The 17,529-nt window shown below is 38.5% G+C and overlaps 1 protein-coding gene across 1 annotated transcript in view; it reads right to left on the bottom strand.

Moving 5' to 3' along the window:
* The window catches only part of LOC116707721 (protocadherin-16-like), a 95,353-nt gene that overhangs the window by 19,334 nt on the left and 58,490 nt on the right, over positions 1–17,529 (bottom strand). Inside the window, exons 3-6 of the mRNA XM_032545203.1 lie at positions 5,062–5,250; positions 2,423–2,654; positions 2,102–2,338; positions 478–1,506 (exon numbers count right to left, since the gene is read on the bottom strand). Coding sequence (XP_032401094.1) covers positions 478–1,506; positions 2,102–2,338; positions 2,423–2,654; positions 5,062–5,250 — 1,687 coding nt within the window. The remainder of the gene's footprint in view (positions 1–477; positions 1,507–2,101; positions 2,339–2,422; positions 2,655–5,061; positions 5,251–17,529) is intronic.

Raw genomic sequence — 17,529 nt, 5'->3', positions numbered from 1 at the left:
TCATCACAAAGCAGAGCATGAGTCTCTACCCAAAGACCAACAGGCTCAATGGGCCAATTAGAGTCCAGAAAAATATTTCATGCTGCTGTCACCATTATCTGACTTATTTATAACCATAATCAGGGGGCAACTTCACACTCTCATCTTTAAAACATTACTCAGTTAGTTAAACTCTGTTTTTCTTTCCCAAAAGAACCCTGAAGATTTCACTAAAAAACTGTTTGCTGAAGTGTGATGTTTTTTTACTCTGCCTTGCACGAGTGTCCTTGAAGGCAAATGTTCTAGATAATCAAGAATTCACCTAAAATTGTATATTAGAACTAACTGTACATTTCTTCTGGTTTATGTCTTTTCCCCACTGATTAGTATTTGCATGGATTTACAAACTCCTCTTTTATACATCCTGGAGTAAACCCAAGCAGTCCTAAGTGTTGTTTAAGCAGCCATCTAATTGACTGCAGACATTTTTCTGCAAACCTGTGTGTGTGTTTATCTGGAAGTGGCGGTCAGTATGCAGGAAGCGGTAGTTGAGCCGTCCGTTGGACCCGCTGTCTCTGTCTGTGGCCAATATGTGACCGAATCCTGTTCCCGTGGGCAGATTTTCCCTCACAGCCATGAAAACTCTCTGCTGGGCGAGCCGAGGAGCATTGTCGTTCTCATCGGTCACAGATATGCGAACCGTGGCACTTCCCGTCTTTTTTAGCCCTCCGTGGGTCACACTGGCCAGCACTGTTAAAAGAAACATGTCCTTCTGCTCTCTGTCTAGAGAGCTCTTTACAAACAGCCAGCCGCTGTCTGCAGCAATGCCAAATCCTGCAGCATCTCCATCTGGACGAAGGTGATACATCAGCGGGCTCAGATGACCCAAGCCTGGGACCTCTCTGCTCATGGCCCTGACTTGCAGGAAGCGAGTGTTTATTGGGGTTCCTTCTTTTAGCTCCACTCTGTAGGTGAGGGTATCAAACACAGGACCCTGCTCGTTTTCTGCTTGCACATGAACTACAAGCATAAGGGTGGCACTAAGCGGGGGCACGCCTTTATCTTTGGCAATCACCAAGAGGTCATAACGGGGGTTAGTTTCATAGCTGAGGCTGCCAACCAATCGGATCTCTCCAGTGCTGCGCTCTATGCTGAAAATCCTCTGGATTCCATTTGGAGAGGAAAGTTCAAAGCTGAGTTGTCCATTGAGTCCTGAGTCTCTGTCCTCTGCTTGGATCCGATACACCACCGTGCCCATCTCTGTGTTCTCCGGCAGCAGCAGGGACTCTGAAGACGAGGGCAAAAACACTGGAGGGTTGTCGTTGATGTCTGCTATGGTGATGTGAACACGGGTTTGGCCAAACGCCGGAGGGTTGCCACTACGGGCCTGCACTTCTAAATCAAGAACAGGCTGGGTTTCGTGATCCAGTGGCAGACTGGTCCTTAAGGCTCCAGTGTCAGAATCCACAGTGAAGTAGCCTGCTGGGTCCCCAGAGCTTATTGTGTAGGTGATGCTCTTGGAATTGCCTGGAGTGACAGAAAGACACCAAAACAAGAACTTAGTTTTGAATCTAAAACTTTAGCAGTTGCAGATATCATTTAAAGGGGACATATTTTCAAAATTGTGATTTTACACATTTTTATACTTTTAAAATACTTCTAAAAACAGCCTAAGTGCTTAAAAGATCACCTAGCCTTTTTATGGTAACAAGTTCATATTTTTGGTGTCTGGAAGTGAGCCGTTTCAAAGATTGTGACTGGGGTTACCTAGCAACCGCAGCCAAGCCCAGCCCGGTTACGTGGCAACCCAAGCAGAGCTCCTGTATGTTTGTTCAGCTGGTTTTATCGCTGTATGCGCTCTTCAATGGCTGCTGGAAAAGACAGGTGTTTTGTTGTTGACTTACCATCCAGAAACCGCTTGCTACATTCTTGTTGGCTGCATTTCAAAGATGTACGGTTATATAATTGCGCATGTGTTTATAGGCATTTTCATTTCAATGTGTAAACATTGAGTTGGGAGAGAGGGCCGCATGGCCAACTTACTGTCTAGGAATGATTTTGTGCAAAAAAATATTATAATGAATAAGTTGTGAATAGACAAGATACCTTTCCTAGTTCTCACCTGTTTTACTGCTGGCTTGGACGATGCCTACCACTGTCCCACGCAAGGCATCCTCTGATACAGTAAGGTGGTACTGAGTCTGTTCAAACACAGGTGGTGCCACAAGTCCTGCCATCACACTGATGTTGACTCTTGCATTGTCTAAGGCTAAGAGTCCCCCACCGTCTTGAGCAGAGATAACCATGGGAATAATGGAGTTGACTTTCCCATAGACTGACCGAGACAGGGAGATAACACCTACGAAATGGTTAAAAACAAAATATTAATTTATATGCTTAAGAGAAAATGTGTTGGCGTGAACAGGAAATTTTGTTTTCCAACCTGTATCTTTGTTGAGAGTAAAATATGGAGAGGCTCCTCCAGGTACCGTTTTGTATGTAATTTTGCCATTCTCGCCAGAGTCAGGGTCATAGGCCATCACTCTGACAACAGATGTCCCAGGGGCACTCTGTGTGCTCAAACTAACAGCATAACTGAGTGGATAGAAAGCGGGTCTGTTATCATTAATGTCAACCAGATCCACCTTCACGTAGGCTACTGAACTCAGTCCACCCTGCGGAGGAAACAGAAAGATCCACTGTTACACGTACACCATACCATGAGCAGAAAATAACACACATGAAAGAGAAAAGGTTCTGGTCAGACCGTTGCTGAACAAAAAAACACATTAAAGGTTCTGTTGGAGTTCTAACCCCTGTACTGCACAAGATATCATAATAAATGTTTAAAATTATTCATCACTGATTCACTTTAGGCTATTTTACTACCAGAAGTATTTTTATATCACAGAAGCCCCCCACTCAGATGTTTTGTAGTTGCTTAGAGGGAAAGTTGTGCAACAACAGTAGAAAACAGAGAAAGCTATTTTCTCATACTGTAGCTCATATGGAAACTGTTAGAGAACGACAAAAACATCATAAAATCCTCCAATTAATGTCAATAAATTATAAAACAACAAACTGAATAACAAACATATTTAGATATATGACTGGAGGCAGGCTCGGTTTTGTATTGTCCATGTGGAAATCAGCCTTTGCTGTAATTGGGTGCATTTACATTTGTGTTGCTAAAAATATGCATTAATGCACCTATCCCTCTTCATATTGATTCTCATGTTGTGAAGAATTGCTTTGTGTGAAATTTCACCAGTTGTTTTGTGTTGTGGAGCAGAACATTACTTTGTATCTTACCAGCTGTAGACAAAACTATTAACCTTTTAGTTTAGTATAAAACCAGATTAGTTAGTCCCAAAGGCTGAATCTAGTGGGAAGCTGAAAGGGACCATGACCAAAACAGACTTGATGTTTGAAGGAACTTCAATCTTTAAAATGTCACAGTATTTATGGTCCTTAAAATTGTAGTCAGGCTTGTACAGAATATTATTATTTAGATAGTAAATTATGGTTGGAGGCGGTGTGCCTTCAATGAACTTCCTGTGTAAAATCCACAGATGTAAAACATTTCCAGTGGAGAAACTGAGCAGAAAAAAATACTTTTTTTGGAATATGACCTTAAAAATGTTCACCTTACAAGCCTGTCTCTAATGTGAATGAAAATGAAACCTAAGTGACATTCACAGGATAATGTTTTTGGTTTTAATTATAAGCTGAAACAGTAAAATATAGAGAGTTTAAAAAGAGAGAAAAAACATATTGAGAAATGAGAAATAAATCATTAAAATAGTATTCATAAAAATGCATATTGGTGAGAGTGTGATTTAACCCACATGCTACAATTATTTGTTTCTTCAGGGATAATAACTTCCTGTCATGATTGTAAGTCCAACTGAGATTAATTATCTCAGCTGGACTAATGAGGTCCTAAAAACACTTTTAAGGATTAGTTTTGGCTTGTTGTTACAGTTCTATTTTTCAAACAGTATTTCACACTTGAATTATATTTCTGCTCCACAGCGGGAAGGACCGCAGAAAATTACACAAAAGTAATTTTCATCTTTATTCTGAATGGATCAAGTTTTACTGGTACAAACAGCAAATCTAGTCAGTGCATCTAGATTTCACCCTGTATAAAACCTTCCATTTTTTTTTAAAGACGTGTTCTGTCTTTAGTATCACACAGTAACATTATTGGAAGTGTACCAACTTCTATTCTTTCCAATAGAAAAGTACAGAGACTTTAACTGCGGAATGCAAACTTAATGATAGCTTACAGGTTTAAGAAACAGCATAAACTATTGCATAAACTGTGACATTGTTGAGACTGGGGTTGTATTAAAATGCTAAAACTCTATTAAGCTTGCTAACTAATTTGAACTTTTAAATTAATGACTCAAAAAGGGATATCTACTGCAGGTACAGCATTGACTGCTTATTTCAACATAACCTCCTTTCAAAAATCCTGGCCTATCCCATTAAAGGTGAAAATTAACAAAAGCTGTAAAGCCAGATTTGTGAATGAACAGAGATTAATAGCTTCTCTTGGGAAAGAGAAATGTCTCATGATCCATACTGAGTGTGTGTTCCCAAGGCACCTGAGACTGTTTCATTGTTTTTTTTATTTGAAAAGAATACAGTGCTGGCTTTTCATTTGGACCAGGTGGCAAAACCGAGGGAGGTGGCAGTCCAGCTTGTTAAAGTATTACTCCCTGACAGTTGAGGTATTTCTCCATCTGATTACTTTAACATACCCAAAGTCATTTTCCTTCATTTTAAACCTTTCCATCTTTGAGTATTTTTTGGCAGCCAGTGAACAGGATGGTTGAGCAAGTCTACCTACCATGAAGAACTTTTCATACTTTTATTTTTTACTTGGCACTTGATTTCAGAGGTTTTTTTTCACTTATTTTATTTATTTTTATTTTATTTTATTTTTTTAACACTGCTGATTCTGTTGCTGCTCTCCCATCAGTAAAAAAAAAAAGCATGGATGCTGTGTTTATAGGGTTACAATGTGGCTTGCAGGATTCATATTAAGCATAATTTCAAAGGATGGTGGCTTACCCCGTCTACCGCTGTTACAGTGAAGTCGAAACTGTCCGGCCCTTGATCCCTGTCTAGTGGGGCATTAATGCAGATCTGGCCCGTCTGCTTGCCAATGGTAAAATGAGAGGGAACAGCGCTGTTACTGCCAGAGCCAAGGGAGTATGACACCGAGCCAAAGGAGCCGCCATCCGCATCTGTCGCAGTCACCTACAGTAACAAAAACATGTCAGTGGTTAAAGATTGCTGCTCAGCATGTTAAAATTTGTACATTAATGCACAATGGTACACTAAAGTGGCAATATATTAAAAGCATTTTTAAGGGATGCTAGTGGGACGGTCAATCAAAAAACAGGAGAAAGCATCTTTAGTGTTTAGTGTTTATTTGAGCCAAACAGGACGTTTGGCAGAATCTAACTCTGAGAAAAAGAAAGATTTTGGCAGAATATTGGTTGACTTCCACAGGCTCTCAGAGAAAGCTGCCAACAGGATATACAGCCTGCTTTACGAGTGGTGTCAGTCTGGTGACAGGATCGGCTGGCCGATGAGAAGTCGCTCTACATTATGAGTAGTTTTATTCATGCTGCACATCTAGTGGTGGAATCAGTAGTCTTGTAAGAGCAACTCACAAACCGTCAGCCAGGAAGTGCATTTAATTGCTGCAGGATCTCCCAGGACAGCAAAAGGTAAACAGAACAATCAGATCAGGCCCCTGGGTATCAGTGGTGTAATTGTTAGCAAGTGTGGGCGCTAGATTACTTTGGGGGTAAACCTCACAAGTTGATTAGATTCCACCTTCCTTCCATGTTTAATAAATGGAGCTTTTGAGGAAAACATTAATGGGAAGAAGTGCTCGGGTGCTCCGGCTCCCAGTGGCACATTCATCAGGAGAACTGCCAAGAAAAATAAGGCAACCCGTGCTTATCATCAAACGTTTACTCTTTTTTTTTTTTAAGACGGCGTTGGAATGACTGTGAGTAGTTGGAAATCATTCATTCGAGGTGATGAGTTTGGCTACAGTCATTGAGCCTCCATCTCTTTCCTGAGCAGATGGCAGACGGGGGCTGAGCAGAGAGCATGGCCCACACTCTTCAATGTAACTCCTAACAGAGGGTGAGTGGTGTGTAGGAGTGAGAGAGTTGTAGAGCTGGCAGCGATGCAAACCGAAGAGAAGAATAATAAACCACACGAGGAGAGAGGAAACTGAGCGCAATGCAAGAAGGCTACTCCATTTTTTAACAAGCAGGGAGGCTGCAGCCTACTTCAATGTTTTGTTACATTTTGGGAATTGTGTGTGTGTGTTTGAAGTGGGGAGGAGTATTTATAATCACTTCGCATCTTAATATTGATGCCTGAATCTTAATGAAATAAAAAATCCAGAAGTTTTATAACTTTTTATTATTATTTTTTTTTTACAAAAATGTGTTGGAATAAGTTTGTCCTTCGTCACAGAAAACACTGAGCGATATGAGAAGCTCCCTATGTTACCCATTATTAAGGGGTAAATACACCCACCAAATGCTGGACATCTATCAACATATTTTTATGATTCATTCAGGTTGGCCAGTTCTTGCATTTTGTAGTCCAGAAAAAAAAATAGAAAATGTAAACTTTTTTAGTCTATATGTCCTGTCCAATTTAGGTATACATTAGAAAGGTTAACACACCTCATCAACCCAATCAATTTCTGAATAATCTAAATGGGGTATATTAACACCTGAAAGAACTCCTAAAAAGATTTAACAAACTAAGTGGGACACAGAGCCACACTTCTATTCAGAGTTTAAACGAAACATATTAGTGTCATCTTACTGAAACACTGAGAAGTTGTCTCTCTAGGAAGCAATGCCAGCATCTATTTTCAAAGCACACAAGAGACCACAAGCAAATTTAAAAAAAAGAATTTTAATTTCTCAAACCACAAAGCATAAATCCTGAGAGATGAGTGCAGCTTAAAAGAAAAAGCCTTTGGCATTAAGAATTTTTCAGACGACATGATACGGATGAGTCAGAATATCTAAGCAGATGAAGCAGGATTTCAGGAAGTCTTGAAGTGAAGCTTGTTAGAAATATGCAAGTAAGCATGATATGCTAAGAAAGACATTCAAACAATTCTTAAGTTGAAAAGAGGTTTGAACACAGGATCCCTGTCTTAACTAGTTAAGCTACCTGACAAGACAGCTGTCAAGTTGCAGGACGTAAATAGGTTTTATCGTCATTGCTGCACAAAGGCACACTTTTTTGTTAACAAATAATAACTGAACTCCATTTTCACCCGCCTTAGCGATATCATCTCTATGTTGTGACGGCATCTCGGCGAGTTAACTTCAAAGGTTGAGAAGTGCTGCAGCTCTATACGGTGTGTATTTGTTCTGGGTGGAAATGATGATTCATACTGAAAAAAATCACAGTTTGCTTTTGTGAAAACTGAACACCATCCTAAATAATATCCAGAAAGCAGTTTGTTCACAGCTTAAAAATGCATTTTTAGATAAAATCGCATTGTTTCCATCCACCACTTCCATACAAATGTGTAAATATGCTTGTTTTTATTGTACTATTCTCTGGGTTTTTGCTTGACAAACCTGAAAAGTTATGTCTTTTTCCACACTTTCAACATTATTCTTGGAATATAAAGAGGTCAGTAGGTGGAAATGTGCAATTTTGTACTTTCTGGTATTGCATTTATCTAAATGTGGTCTAAACAAACATCTAAATTTGGTTTCTGCATAGAACAAGGTCTACGTACAGCCTCGATGTTGAAATCAGCTCCATTGTTCAATATGCTTCCCTCGAGCAGATCAGAGAGAGACATTAATTTCATAGAAAAATATCTAATTCACTCCTGATAGTTTCTTTCTGAAGTTATTTTGTTAATATCCAAGACTACAACCACTATCAAAATAAACGTTGGTGTTTAACTGGACATAGATATATAGACACTATTTCAATGTCCAATAGAAATTCCTAACACTTCCTTGACAGTGCACTTCATTGGTTTTACACAAGGTCTGTTTTCACTGGATTCATTGTTTGAAAGCAGAAGTAACCTTACCTCATCTGCAGCAGCCAGAAGTATTCTCCCTACACTTCATGCCTGTGAGTGAGGCATGATGGGGGCTGTCTTATCAGTGGGGGAAAGGCAGCATTTGACTTTTCCCTTCATAAGTCAAGTTTGTGGAAATCTAGAGATAACTGGGGTGCTACAATCAAATTCAAGAAACTTCCCAGATAGGATTTTTTTATTGACTGTCCAATGAAAAGAAGCTGACTTTCAGCACAGAGTATATGTGTCTAAGCAGATCTAAAGGCTGTTGGTTTTTTTCTGTTCTTACCACAAGGTAAGGCAGGTTCTAAAAGTCTTGGACTGTCGTGTTTTCTGCCTTTTCATAAAAATTTCAATTGGTTACTCCTTAGTCTGTCTTTTTTTGCAGCTACTGTGTGTGAAAAAAAAAAAGTTAGTAAAAATCTGCAAAATGAATGATGCAAAGCTGAATCCACTGAGAGGTAAAATAAAGCCAATGTAATTTTTAATCATGCTCCCTGTGTTTTAGAGCGCCCAGTCAAACAAATCCATGACACGAAGCCCTCATTGAAACCAGCCAATCAGGACAGTGCCACTGCCAATCCAAACAGGCTGCAAATGACGGAGTCGACGTGTAAATGTCTGCCAACTGAGAAATTACCATTCACATCTGTGGAGCTTAACATGCACATATCCAATGAGTGCAGTGGAGATGCAGAGGCAAGGTGCAAAAACATGTGCTCCTCTCCTTGTTTCAAAAACTTATTTAATGCAATTTGGTAAAAAATTGTAATCGATTGTAGTTGATTGATTTTAAAATACATGTAACTAGTGAAGAAGCAACTTCTGTGAGGTTGCAATCTCAAACCCCTGTAACAGCAGGACCAATGCAGTCCAAGACTAATCAACATGGAAAGACTGGTGACACGACACGTAGCTCATTAAAAGACAGCATGAACAAAGAGGAAGGTGTGGGTTCAATAAAATCAAACGAATGGGTGACTTGTAGAAATCTGGAGTGAGAGATGCTTTGAGCTGTCACAGCTGTGGTGTGAAGCCATGCATTCTCCTCCCTGTCTATTGTCCTGGCATCACTTCAGAGAAAAGCAGATGTGAAGAAAATCAGCCCAGTACCTCCCACCCTCTACCCCCAAGGCCTCTTTCACTACTTGCTAAAACAGAGGAGATACGTAGGTCAGAATGTTTGGGACATGTTTAACACCACACGAAAGAGCCGGGCAGAGACCGCAATGTGCCGGTGGAAGGAAGAAGCCCACGCATCTGTTGACAAATATGTCAAAATAACACACATTTGAAGCTCAAGAAATATTGTTTGGATTCAGACCAACCATATGTGAAATATTTAGTTGGTTACATCAGAAGAGGCCATAGGAGTGTGCCATCGAATTTGCCCTGAGATGTTTGGGTCTACTTTGTGAAAAAAAAACAAAAAAACTTGCAATGTGACTTAAATTTTAAACAATGTATAGAATAAAACATGAACTTATGAAGGCTGACAGAGGGCAGTCTCCACAAGAATAGCAGAGTGATTAAATTTATGTCCTTTTTTTTGCAAATATGACTGCCAAGTGCTCTTTCTATAGAAAATAGAACTGGCCTGGCGCTTCTGCATGTTTGACTGTGCAGTTTCTGCAACTGACAAAGTGCATTGTGCACTCCTTGATTTTCCGTCCATGGAAAGTACTGTAAGCCTAGCTCATCTGTTTTTTTCCGTGTCTTCTTCCTGTTGTTTCCACACCCAGTGATAGCAGCAGCTAGTCTCTGACTCTCTCTGTTAAAGAGGAAATTGTCCCTTTCCACTATTACTTCATGCTTGCTTAGGATAAGAGATTGCTGAAATGTTAGTGACTCAATGGAATTGGCTGGACTCCCTTACATAGATAAATAGTCATTAAATTTTAACATATTGTGGTCAGGATTACTACATGTCTTAATAAGTCATAGTAATCTTAAGGGTTAGTCCATAAAAGTCCTAAATGGGTCCAGACTTTTCTTACCAAGTCTTAAAATTTAGTAAGCCATAAGTGGATTTTGCTTTAGAGATGACAAGAGGCATTCACTTGCTCTGTAATAAAGAGCTATAGCTGAGAAATTTAGGTGTAATTTTGTTGTGATAAAAACTACAAACCCAGTGATTCAGGGAAGCAACAAGCCCTATCATAAGGAATGCATCCACAGAAATTTACTTTTCTTCACAGAGCTGCAAATGAGTTTCAGTCTTGAAACTATCTTGTAACTTAAATTTGAATGTTTAGGTAATTAAAATTGAAATATTTTTGTCATTTCATCCACTACCAGCTCTGTAAAGTATACATTCAAAGAGGTTTGACTTGAAAACAGATTTCAATAGTTGGCTAAAACCTCTCGTCAATAACTAAAGCTGTGCTATATACTGTGGGAGGGATTTGAAGTTGTATGTAAACTTGAGGTGAAAGCAGCACAGTCATATGCCCGAGATGGAAAGAAAAACAATCTGCCAAAGTTATATTTAACTTGCACAATTCATTAAGTAAGTTCTTAAGTTGGATTAAACTGGACTGTGTGTCATCGGATCAGGATGTTCTCAAGAAGTGGAAAAGTTTCAGTTGGTTCCAAGACCATATGAGTCAAAATGGACTCTGAAATGTCTGTCTACTTTGAACCATGTCTGATTATATAATAGGAGTGTATTGGAATTAACCGGATTGATCTGAATTATTCATTGAGTTGACATTTTTGTGAAATAGTGCCACATAAATTAACTGAACTGAAAGTCAGAACAGAAAACCTCGGGGTATTACAACACAGTCCTGTGGCGTGTTTTTTAATGCAACATCAGATAAAAGTGTTCAGATAAAAGTTCCTAAAACAAATTGTTATTGTTATTACTACTTTTCAAACCTTACTAAATTTGTTTTGTTTTAGTAGTAGTCTGGCTTTAAATAGGTTAGGAACCTGTTGAAACAACAGTTCATAGGAAGGGCAGGAATAATGGAAAACAGCAGGATTTACCCCTGGGGACCATAAATATCCAGAGTGAATTTCATGGAACCAGGACACAGTCAACTGTCTAAGACACCTTATCATTTGCATGTGTTGGAAGAGGCTAAATGTTGACCTAAACTGAGGTTCAGAGGGCCAAACATGGGGTCAGTGTACTGAAACACAGCAGCACGCTTACACTTCACTGATTTTCATTAAAAAATAGTAGACCTCTCTTGCAAGGCATGCCAGGCAAATGCTATTAAAGGCAAACACTGAAAAATAAGTCTCTAAAACTATCTATTTAAGAGCAATATACTTCAAAATAAGTTATGTTGTAAAAGGCTCAAAATCGATGTAAGCACAGGAGTACTGGTACAAATTAAATATTGCAAAATGCAAAAACATCAGCAGCTCTGCATGACTGGAACATAAACAATCTATTCCAGATTTAACAAGTTAATTCTCCGTCCATATGTGCATTTGGGTGAATTAGGGTATCCCCATGAAGCACAGTATAACTGTCAAAGTCAATAACTATCTTAATCACACAGATTTTTAAAACATGTACCAGTTGCCAAATCGCATCCTCCAAATCTGTCTTTCACTGTGAAACTGGGTTCAAGTAATGATTTAACCAGAAATGAACTGCAGATGAACACTAATAAAATATGATGCACATGCTGCAGGGTAAACATGACAACATTTAATATTTGTTGCTAAATGTTCACATCTTGAAACAAAGTAGGTGATTTGTTAGACAGAGTAATATTTGGCTGCCTACAGAAAAGCTGTGCAAAGCAATAACTACTTTTTATTGCAGCAATTCCTATAGTCCTTGGAACTGGATTCTATCAGCTGTCCTCCAGAATAAATGAGGCTACCTCCTGACAACAGAAGGAAAAATGTTTTAATATGAAGTAAACAATGGACCCCTGAACTGGGACGTTTCATCTTTCTGTACAATAAGTGATGCATTTATGAAGAAATGGACTAAGGATAGCAGGTTAGAATGGTGCTCAGTCCAAAAGTTTGGCAGAGGAACAAAAGGGAGGCAATATATAGCAACTTGCAGCTGGATTGCTCACTTGGGAAAGTATTACATTTCCAGCTCTTCCCTGTCATACATCGCTCTCTGTAACCAGCACACTGCTGGAAAAAATAAACAGAAACATCATAACAGTGTTTCTGTATTTCTTACCTCAGACAGAGTTCAGGTCAGTGTGTTGAAGAACTTTTAAGTTGTCAAAGACATTCCTCTTCACTACTACTGGACGTAAAACCCCTAATGCCTTGCCACCTTTAAGATCTCGTCTATACTATCAAGGTAAAACGATATGCTTCAAATGCTTGGGTTTTCTAATTTTGTAAGTATCTATTTAGTAATTTAGTTTCTTTACAAGTTTTGTGTTACAACTTAAATTTGTGGTGTGTGGTTTTCATAAACTTGAGGTCAGATCTAACTAATTTTAGGACATGGTAAAAAGGCAAAAATGTACTTTTTTGTAGTCTTATATAACTCTAGAATAGCAAAATTCCCTGTGAAGATGAGGGTTTTTCAAAAAATATTCCTGGAAATATATTCGTAAATGTACTGGAACTGTGCCACCACAGAACTGCGCAATTTTCTGCCAGAGTCTGGCTGGTCGGAAACTCAAACATTGGATTTTTTTTCTGATTGATGCACATTATGTAAGCGACATTAAGTTGTTCTGACAACAAAAATCGTCAGTGATGAAGTTGTTGTTAAAGAAAGAAGACTCAAAGTTAGCTACTGTCTGAAAATATTTCATACAACATGTCAGAACATGAGACTTTTACAGATGTGAAAGTCTGTAAAAGTCTTTCACATCTGTGAATCACATCTTTTCCATATCGGTGAGTACACCATGTCTTGTTTCACAGATCGCACAAACAATGACACTCTTTGCTATGGATGATGTTATCCAGTTTATGTATCAGTAAGGTATTTCAAAGTTAAGTCAGAGACAGCACATGGGCATAAGTTATTTAAAAAGTTGTTGAGGCATGTGTGTGGTTTATTCTGTCTGTGATATAGTACAACTTTCAGCAAATAGCAGGAAGGAGGATGGAGTAAAGTAAAGTATCTTGGTTTTGTCTGCTTGAGATGTTGCACTCTGGAACATGGTAGACTTGGAAAATCATTTGGAGTTTGGAGTTACAGTAAAGGTCTACAATCTCTAAGGCACGAGTCTCAAACTCACTGTGAAAATATAGAAGATTTGGAAAGTTGCAAAATTGAATTTCAATAAGGAGAAAGAAGTCAGGCACAGCAAAACCAGTATCCATATCTTAAATCATAATAGTTTTATAATACATCTTGGCATTCTTTGTAATTTAGGATGTATCACAAAGTTCAGGTTGCTGAAAGTTAGGTGGTCTGCGTTTTTTAAGCTTTCATTAGGCTTTCTTCTAAAACTCTAGAGTCTGTTTCTCATCAGGACCTTGCATCTGGAAGTTATTAGGCATCTTACCTTTTAAGGAAAAAGAGAATCGTAAAAAAGCTAAGTGAGCAGAGAGAAAAGATATAAAAGGTAAAGCTAGTAGATCTCTGTGGAGAGGGGTGCACAAATTCAAGCAGACATGCAATACTAGTTTTTTTAGGTTTAAAATTGTGAATGCAGTTTGATAAAAATCACACTCCTACGACAGTGACAACAAAATATTCTGCAGCATGAAAACAGTGGATGCATGCGTGCAAATGCACTAAAAACCTCTCAGTGTTATGGGATATCTACTAACATGGACCAGATTATTCAAGATGGAAGAATGAAAGAATCCAGATAACTGCAACATAAAATCTTTCTAAACTATTCTGGTGAACATCAAGTCAGTTTACATTTGACATAAGTCATGATCCAACAACATAAACCGATAACACCAGACTTATAAAAAGAAAATGTGTTGAGTTACACAGCAAAGACAGTTTTATTTGTTGATTTTATGTTGAAAAGTACACCAAAAGAAAATTTGGAAAAAAAAAAAAGACTGCAGGACTGCTACCCAGCAAAATGAAGGATTATTGTAATGGAGACTTTAAAAATGCTTTTAAAGATAAATATGACAAAAACTCAACTGGATATGTTAAGTGTATTGCTGATGTGGCGTTAACCCCTGACCACCTGGAATGACAGATGTTCCCTCTGAGACGCTTCTGCTCTAGACATTAACCTTTTTGTTTTTCAAAGGTCAAACAGCATAACAAACAGCCACATATTTTTTCAAGGTAGACAGCAAATATTTATCTAGTGGAATAAAGATTTTGACTATGCTAAAGATAAATTACTCTACTAAATCCCTTGAATATATTAAAAAGTTAATACCTTATTACTTTACATCTAACCTTTTATTGGGTTTAAATCTGGTTCCCTAGCGCTGCTATACAGATGTTAAAGTTGGTTTTTTTTGGACTTATATTTTAAAATAGTAAATCTCTAATCAAGTAAACAAACTTGACTTGTTTCAGCCATGAACACAAAGCAGACGTGTCAGACTGACTGCCTTCAAAGAAGGATCAGCAGACACCTTTGAGGGAACCTCTTATAAACTTAGAGCTTAGTATCGCTATGTGTAGTGATGTTAGAAGCATGCTGAGTAGATTCATTGAATAGACTGAGGTAACCTCATATCAGACACCCAAGAAAGCAGCCTTGTCAGGCTATTACTTGGCTCTGTTTCAGCTACTCATCCCTTTCACAGTATCCAATAGCAGTGCTGAGGCCTGGTCTGGTGAGTCAAAGCAGGCGGTGAATAGCAGGGACTGGGTAGGTGGGAGGGGAGCTAATAAGAACCATCCACAGCGTGGGGAAACAAGAGCACTGATGTGGGTTAGGCGAGTGCTACAGCTGCTTGCGGTGGGTGGGAGAATGCCTACTGAGCCTGGCATGCACAAACAAAGTGCAGATGTAGATGAAGAGTCGGAGTATACCTGGGCACCATAAATCAATGAGTCTCTTTGATTAAATGACAAGAGAATATTCAGTGCATCAGTGGTCTCCCCTCCCAGCAGCACTGGCCAAGACTGCTACATTCCTGCTATCAAACTGAGTGCGCGCTCCTCTATCAGTTGCCAAGCTTCGCTTAAGTGTCAGTATGCACTAACTTATCAAGCAGGTATTTTGCTCAACTTTACTGACCTTAAAGGAAGGACTTGATATTGCATTATACCACCTGGATCAAATATATCTATTCACTGGCCACTTTAGTAAAGTACACCTTGCTTGTACTGGGTTGGAAACCCTTCTGCCTTTAGAACTGCTTTGACTCTTTGAGACAGATTCAATAACGTATTGGAAACATTTTTCATTGATTCAGATCCATATTGGCATTATACCATCAAACAGATGCAACAGATTTGTCGACTATACTGTACATCTTTAGTTCTAATCTCCTTTTACCCTACTTTCTGAAGATGCTCTACTATATAAAAATCTATTTGTCGTGGAGGTCTTTTGGCTACATTGAACTCATTATGAAGTTCAAAAACAGAAAAATATCCCACACAACACTATGCCACCTTCACCAGCCTGAACTCTTTGTACAAGATCTTATAGATCCATGCTTTCATGTTCTTTACACCAAATTCCAGCCCTACAATCTAAATGTCACCCCTGCAGAGATTCACCCAAATAGGCAAAGTTTTTCAATCTATCACTGCACAATTTTTGTGAGAATATCTGAATTACTAGCCTCAGTTTGCTGTATCAATATGACGAGAGTGGCATCTGGTGTGGTCTTCTGCTAATGTAGCCCATCTGCGTCAAGGTTCAACATATTGTGCATTCGTAGAAGGTTTTATGCATACTTTGGTTATAAAGAGTAGTTATTTGAGCGACTGTTGAACTTCTTTCATCTCGAACAAGTTTGCTGTCATTCTTCTGACAGCAAAAGGCTATTTTTCACTGCACAACACTGAAGATGCTCTCTTTTTCAGCCATTTTCTGTAAACTTGAGCGATAGTTGTGTGTAAAAAATTCCATGAGATCAGCAGCAACCCATCTGGCACCAACAACCATGTCACAATCAACGTGACGTAAATCTCCTGTCTTCCCCATCCATCCAGACACTTTTGCTGAGTTTCAGTAGTTTGTCTTCATCATGTCTAGAAGCTTCAAGACATTGATTTGCTGCTGCATTGGTTGATTCACTAAAACTGCTAACAACTAATTGAACCACTTTCCTAAAAAAAGAGGCCAGTGAGTGCATGTGTTTGAAATGCCAAATTCTAACATAAAACAATCATTTTAAAGGTACACCAGGGAATACTGAATCCTTTCTTCTATTTATCTCTGTTTTTACTCAGTTACATGAATAGTCATTGCTTCTAAGCCACAGATCACATACTCAAATTATACATAAAAAAGTGGTGCTTTTCTCTCTTAATGTTGATTTTCTCTATTATTTTACACTAAGGTACTTCAAATGCTATTTTATATGTAATAGAAAGCTAATAAAATAATAATAAAAATCCTTGTCGTTCCTTCAGAGGGCCAGAGATGGGTAGGAGATAACAGAGAGAGTTGAACCTCAAGTGAAGATGTTGACAAACATTGTATAATATATGTATATTGACAGATACACTGTGCCATTGTAATTTTGTCTGCAAAACATCAATTAAACCAGATCGCTTGGTAAGAAGAGATACAATCACACACAAAGTACACACTTAATTAACTTTTGGTGTTTTAAATGTATTATTATTGATGCACCAATCTAATATTGAACAAACTGTAAGTGGTAGGTCAAGTTCCTGTCACTTCTTCCTATCTTTCTGCATTTATCAGTAAATCTAGAACTTTCACATGGGTCTAAATATGAACAAATTAAGTACTTTTTTCATAAAAAATGTTAATATTTGGTGCCTGCAAGATACATTTTCTCTTTCAGTAAAAACAAGCAGAAAATCTGGTCAAAATCAGAATCAACAGGAGAGACCTGAAAGCAAAACTTGAAATCTGTATCAGTCACAAAAATCAAAATCTATTCGTCTCATTTCACCCCGTTTTTTCCACAAATCATCTTTTTTTTCCCTGGCTCTGTAATAAATTCTAACATCCATGAAAATATAGAAGTGTTTTGATGCAAATCTGCTAATTTAAAAAACCTAATTACATACCAGCACAAGCCGTACAGAGCTACACTTGTACTGAAATAATCAGCCCTGCAAAAAAAGCAAAAACTGGATTATTCTAAATTGGAGACTGCAAAGCATGGATGAGAGAGGTGGTGATGGAGGGGTGAGCCTGGACTTACAGGGTCATGGAGGTCCACTGGAACGATAAATATAAACATACTCTGTCACTGGCTGATAAACACTACAAACAAACCAAAACTGCTCAGGCTGTGTTCTGGCATGAGCTGCATCTGTCCTGTAAACTATGTTTAAACTGCGAGCCCAGAGTTGAAGGTTAGACGTGGTTTAGACTCACGGAGACAGCATGCTGTAGCATTGGACACTGTCC

Source organism: Xiphophorus hellerii, chromosome 18, assembly GCF_003331165.1.
Source record: "Xiphophorus hellerii strain 12219 chromosome 18, Xiphophorus_hellerii-4.1, whole genome shotgun sequence".
Lineage (NCBI taxonomy): Eukaryota > Metazoa > Chordata > Actinopteri > Cyprinodontiformes > Poeciliidae > Xiphophorus > Xiphophorus hellerii.
This window is presented reverse-complemented; position numbering and strand designations above follow the sequence as displayed.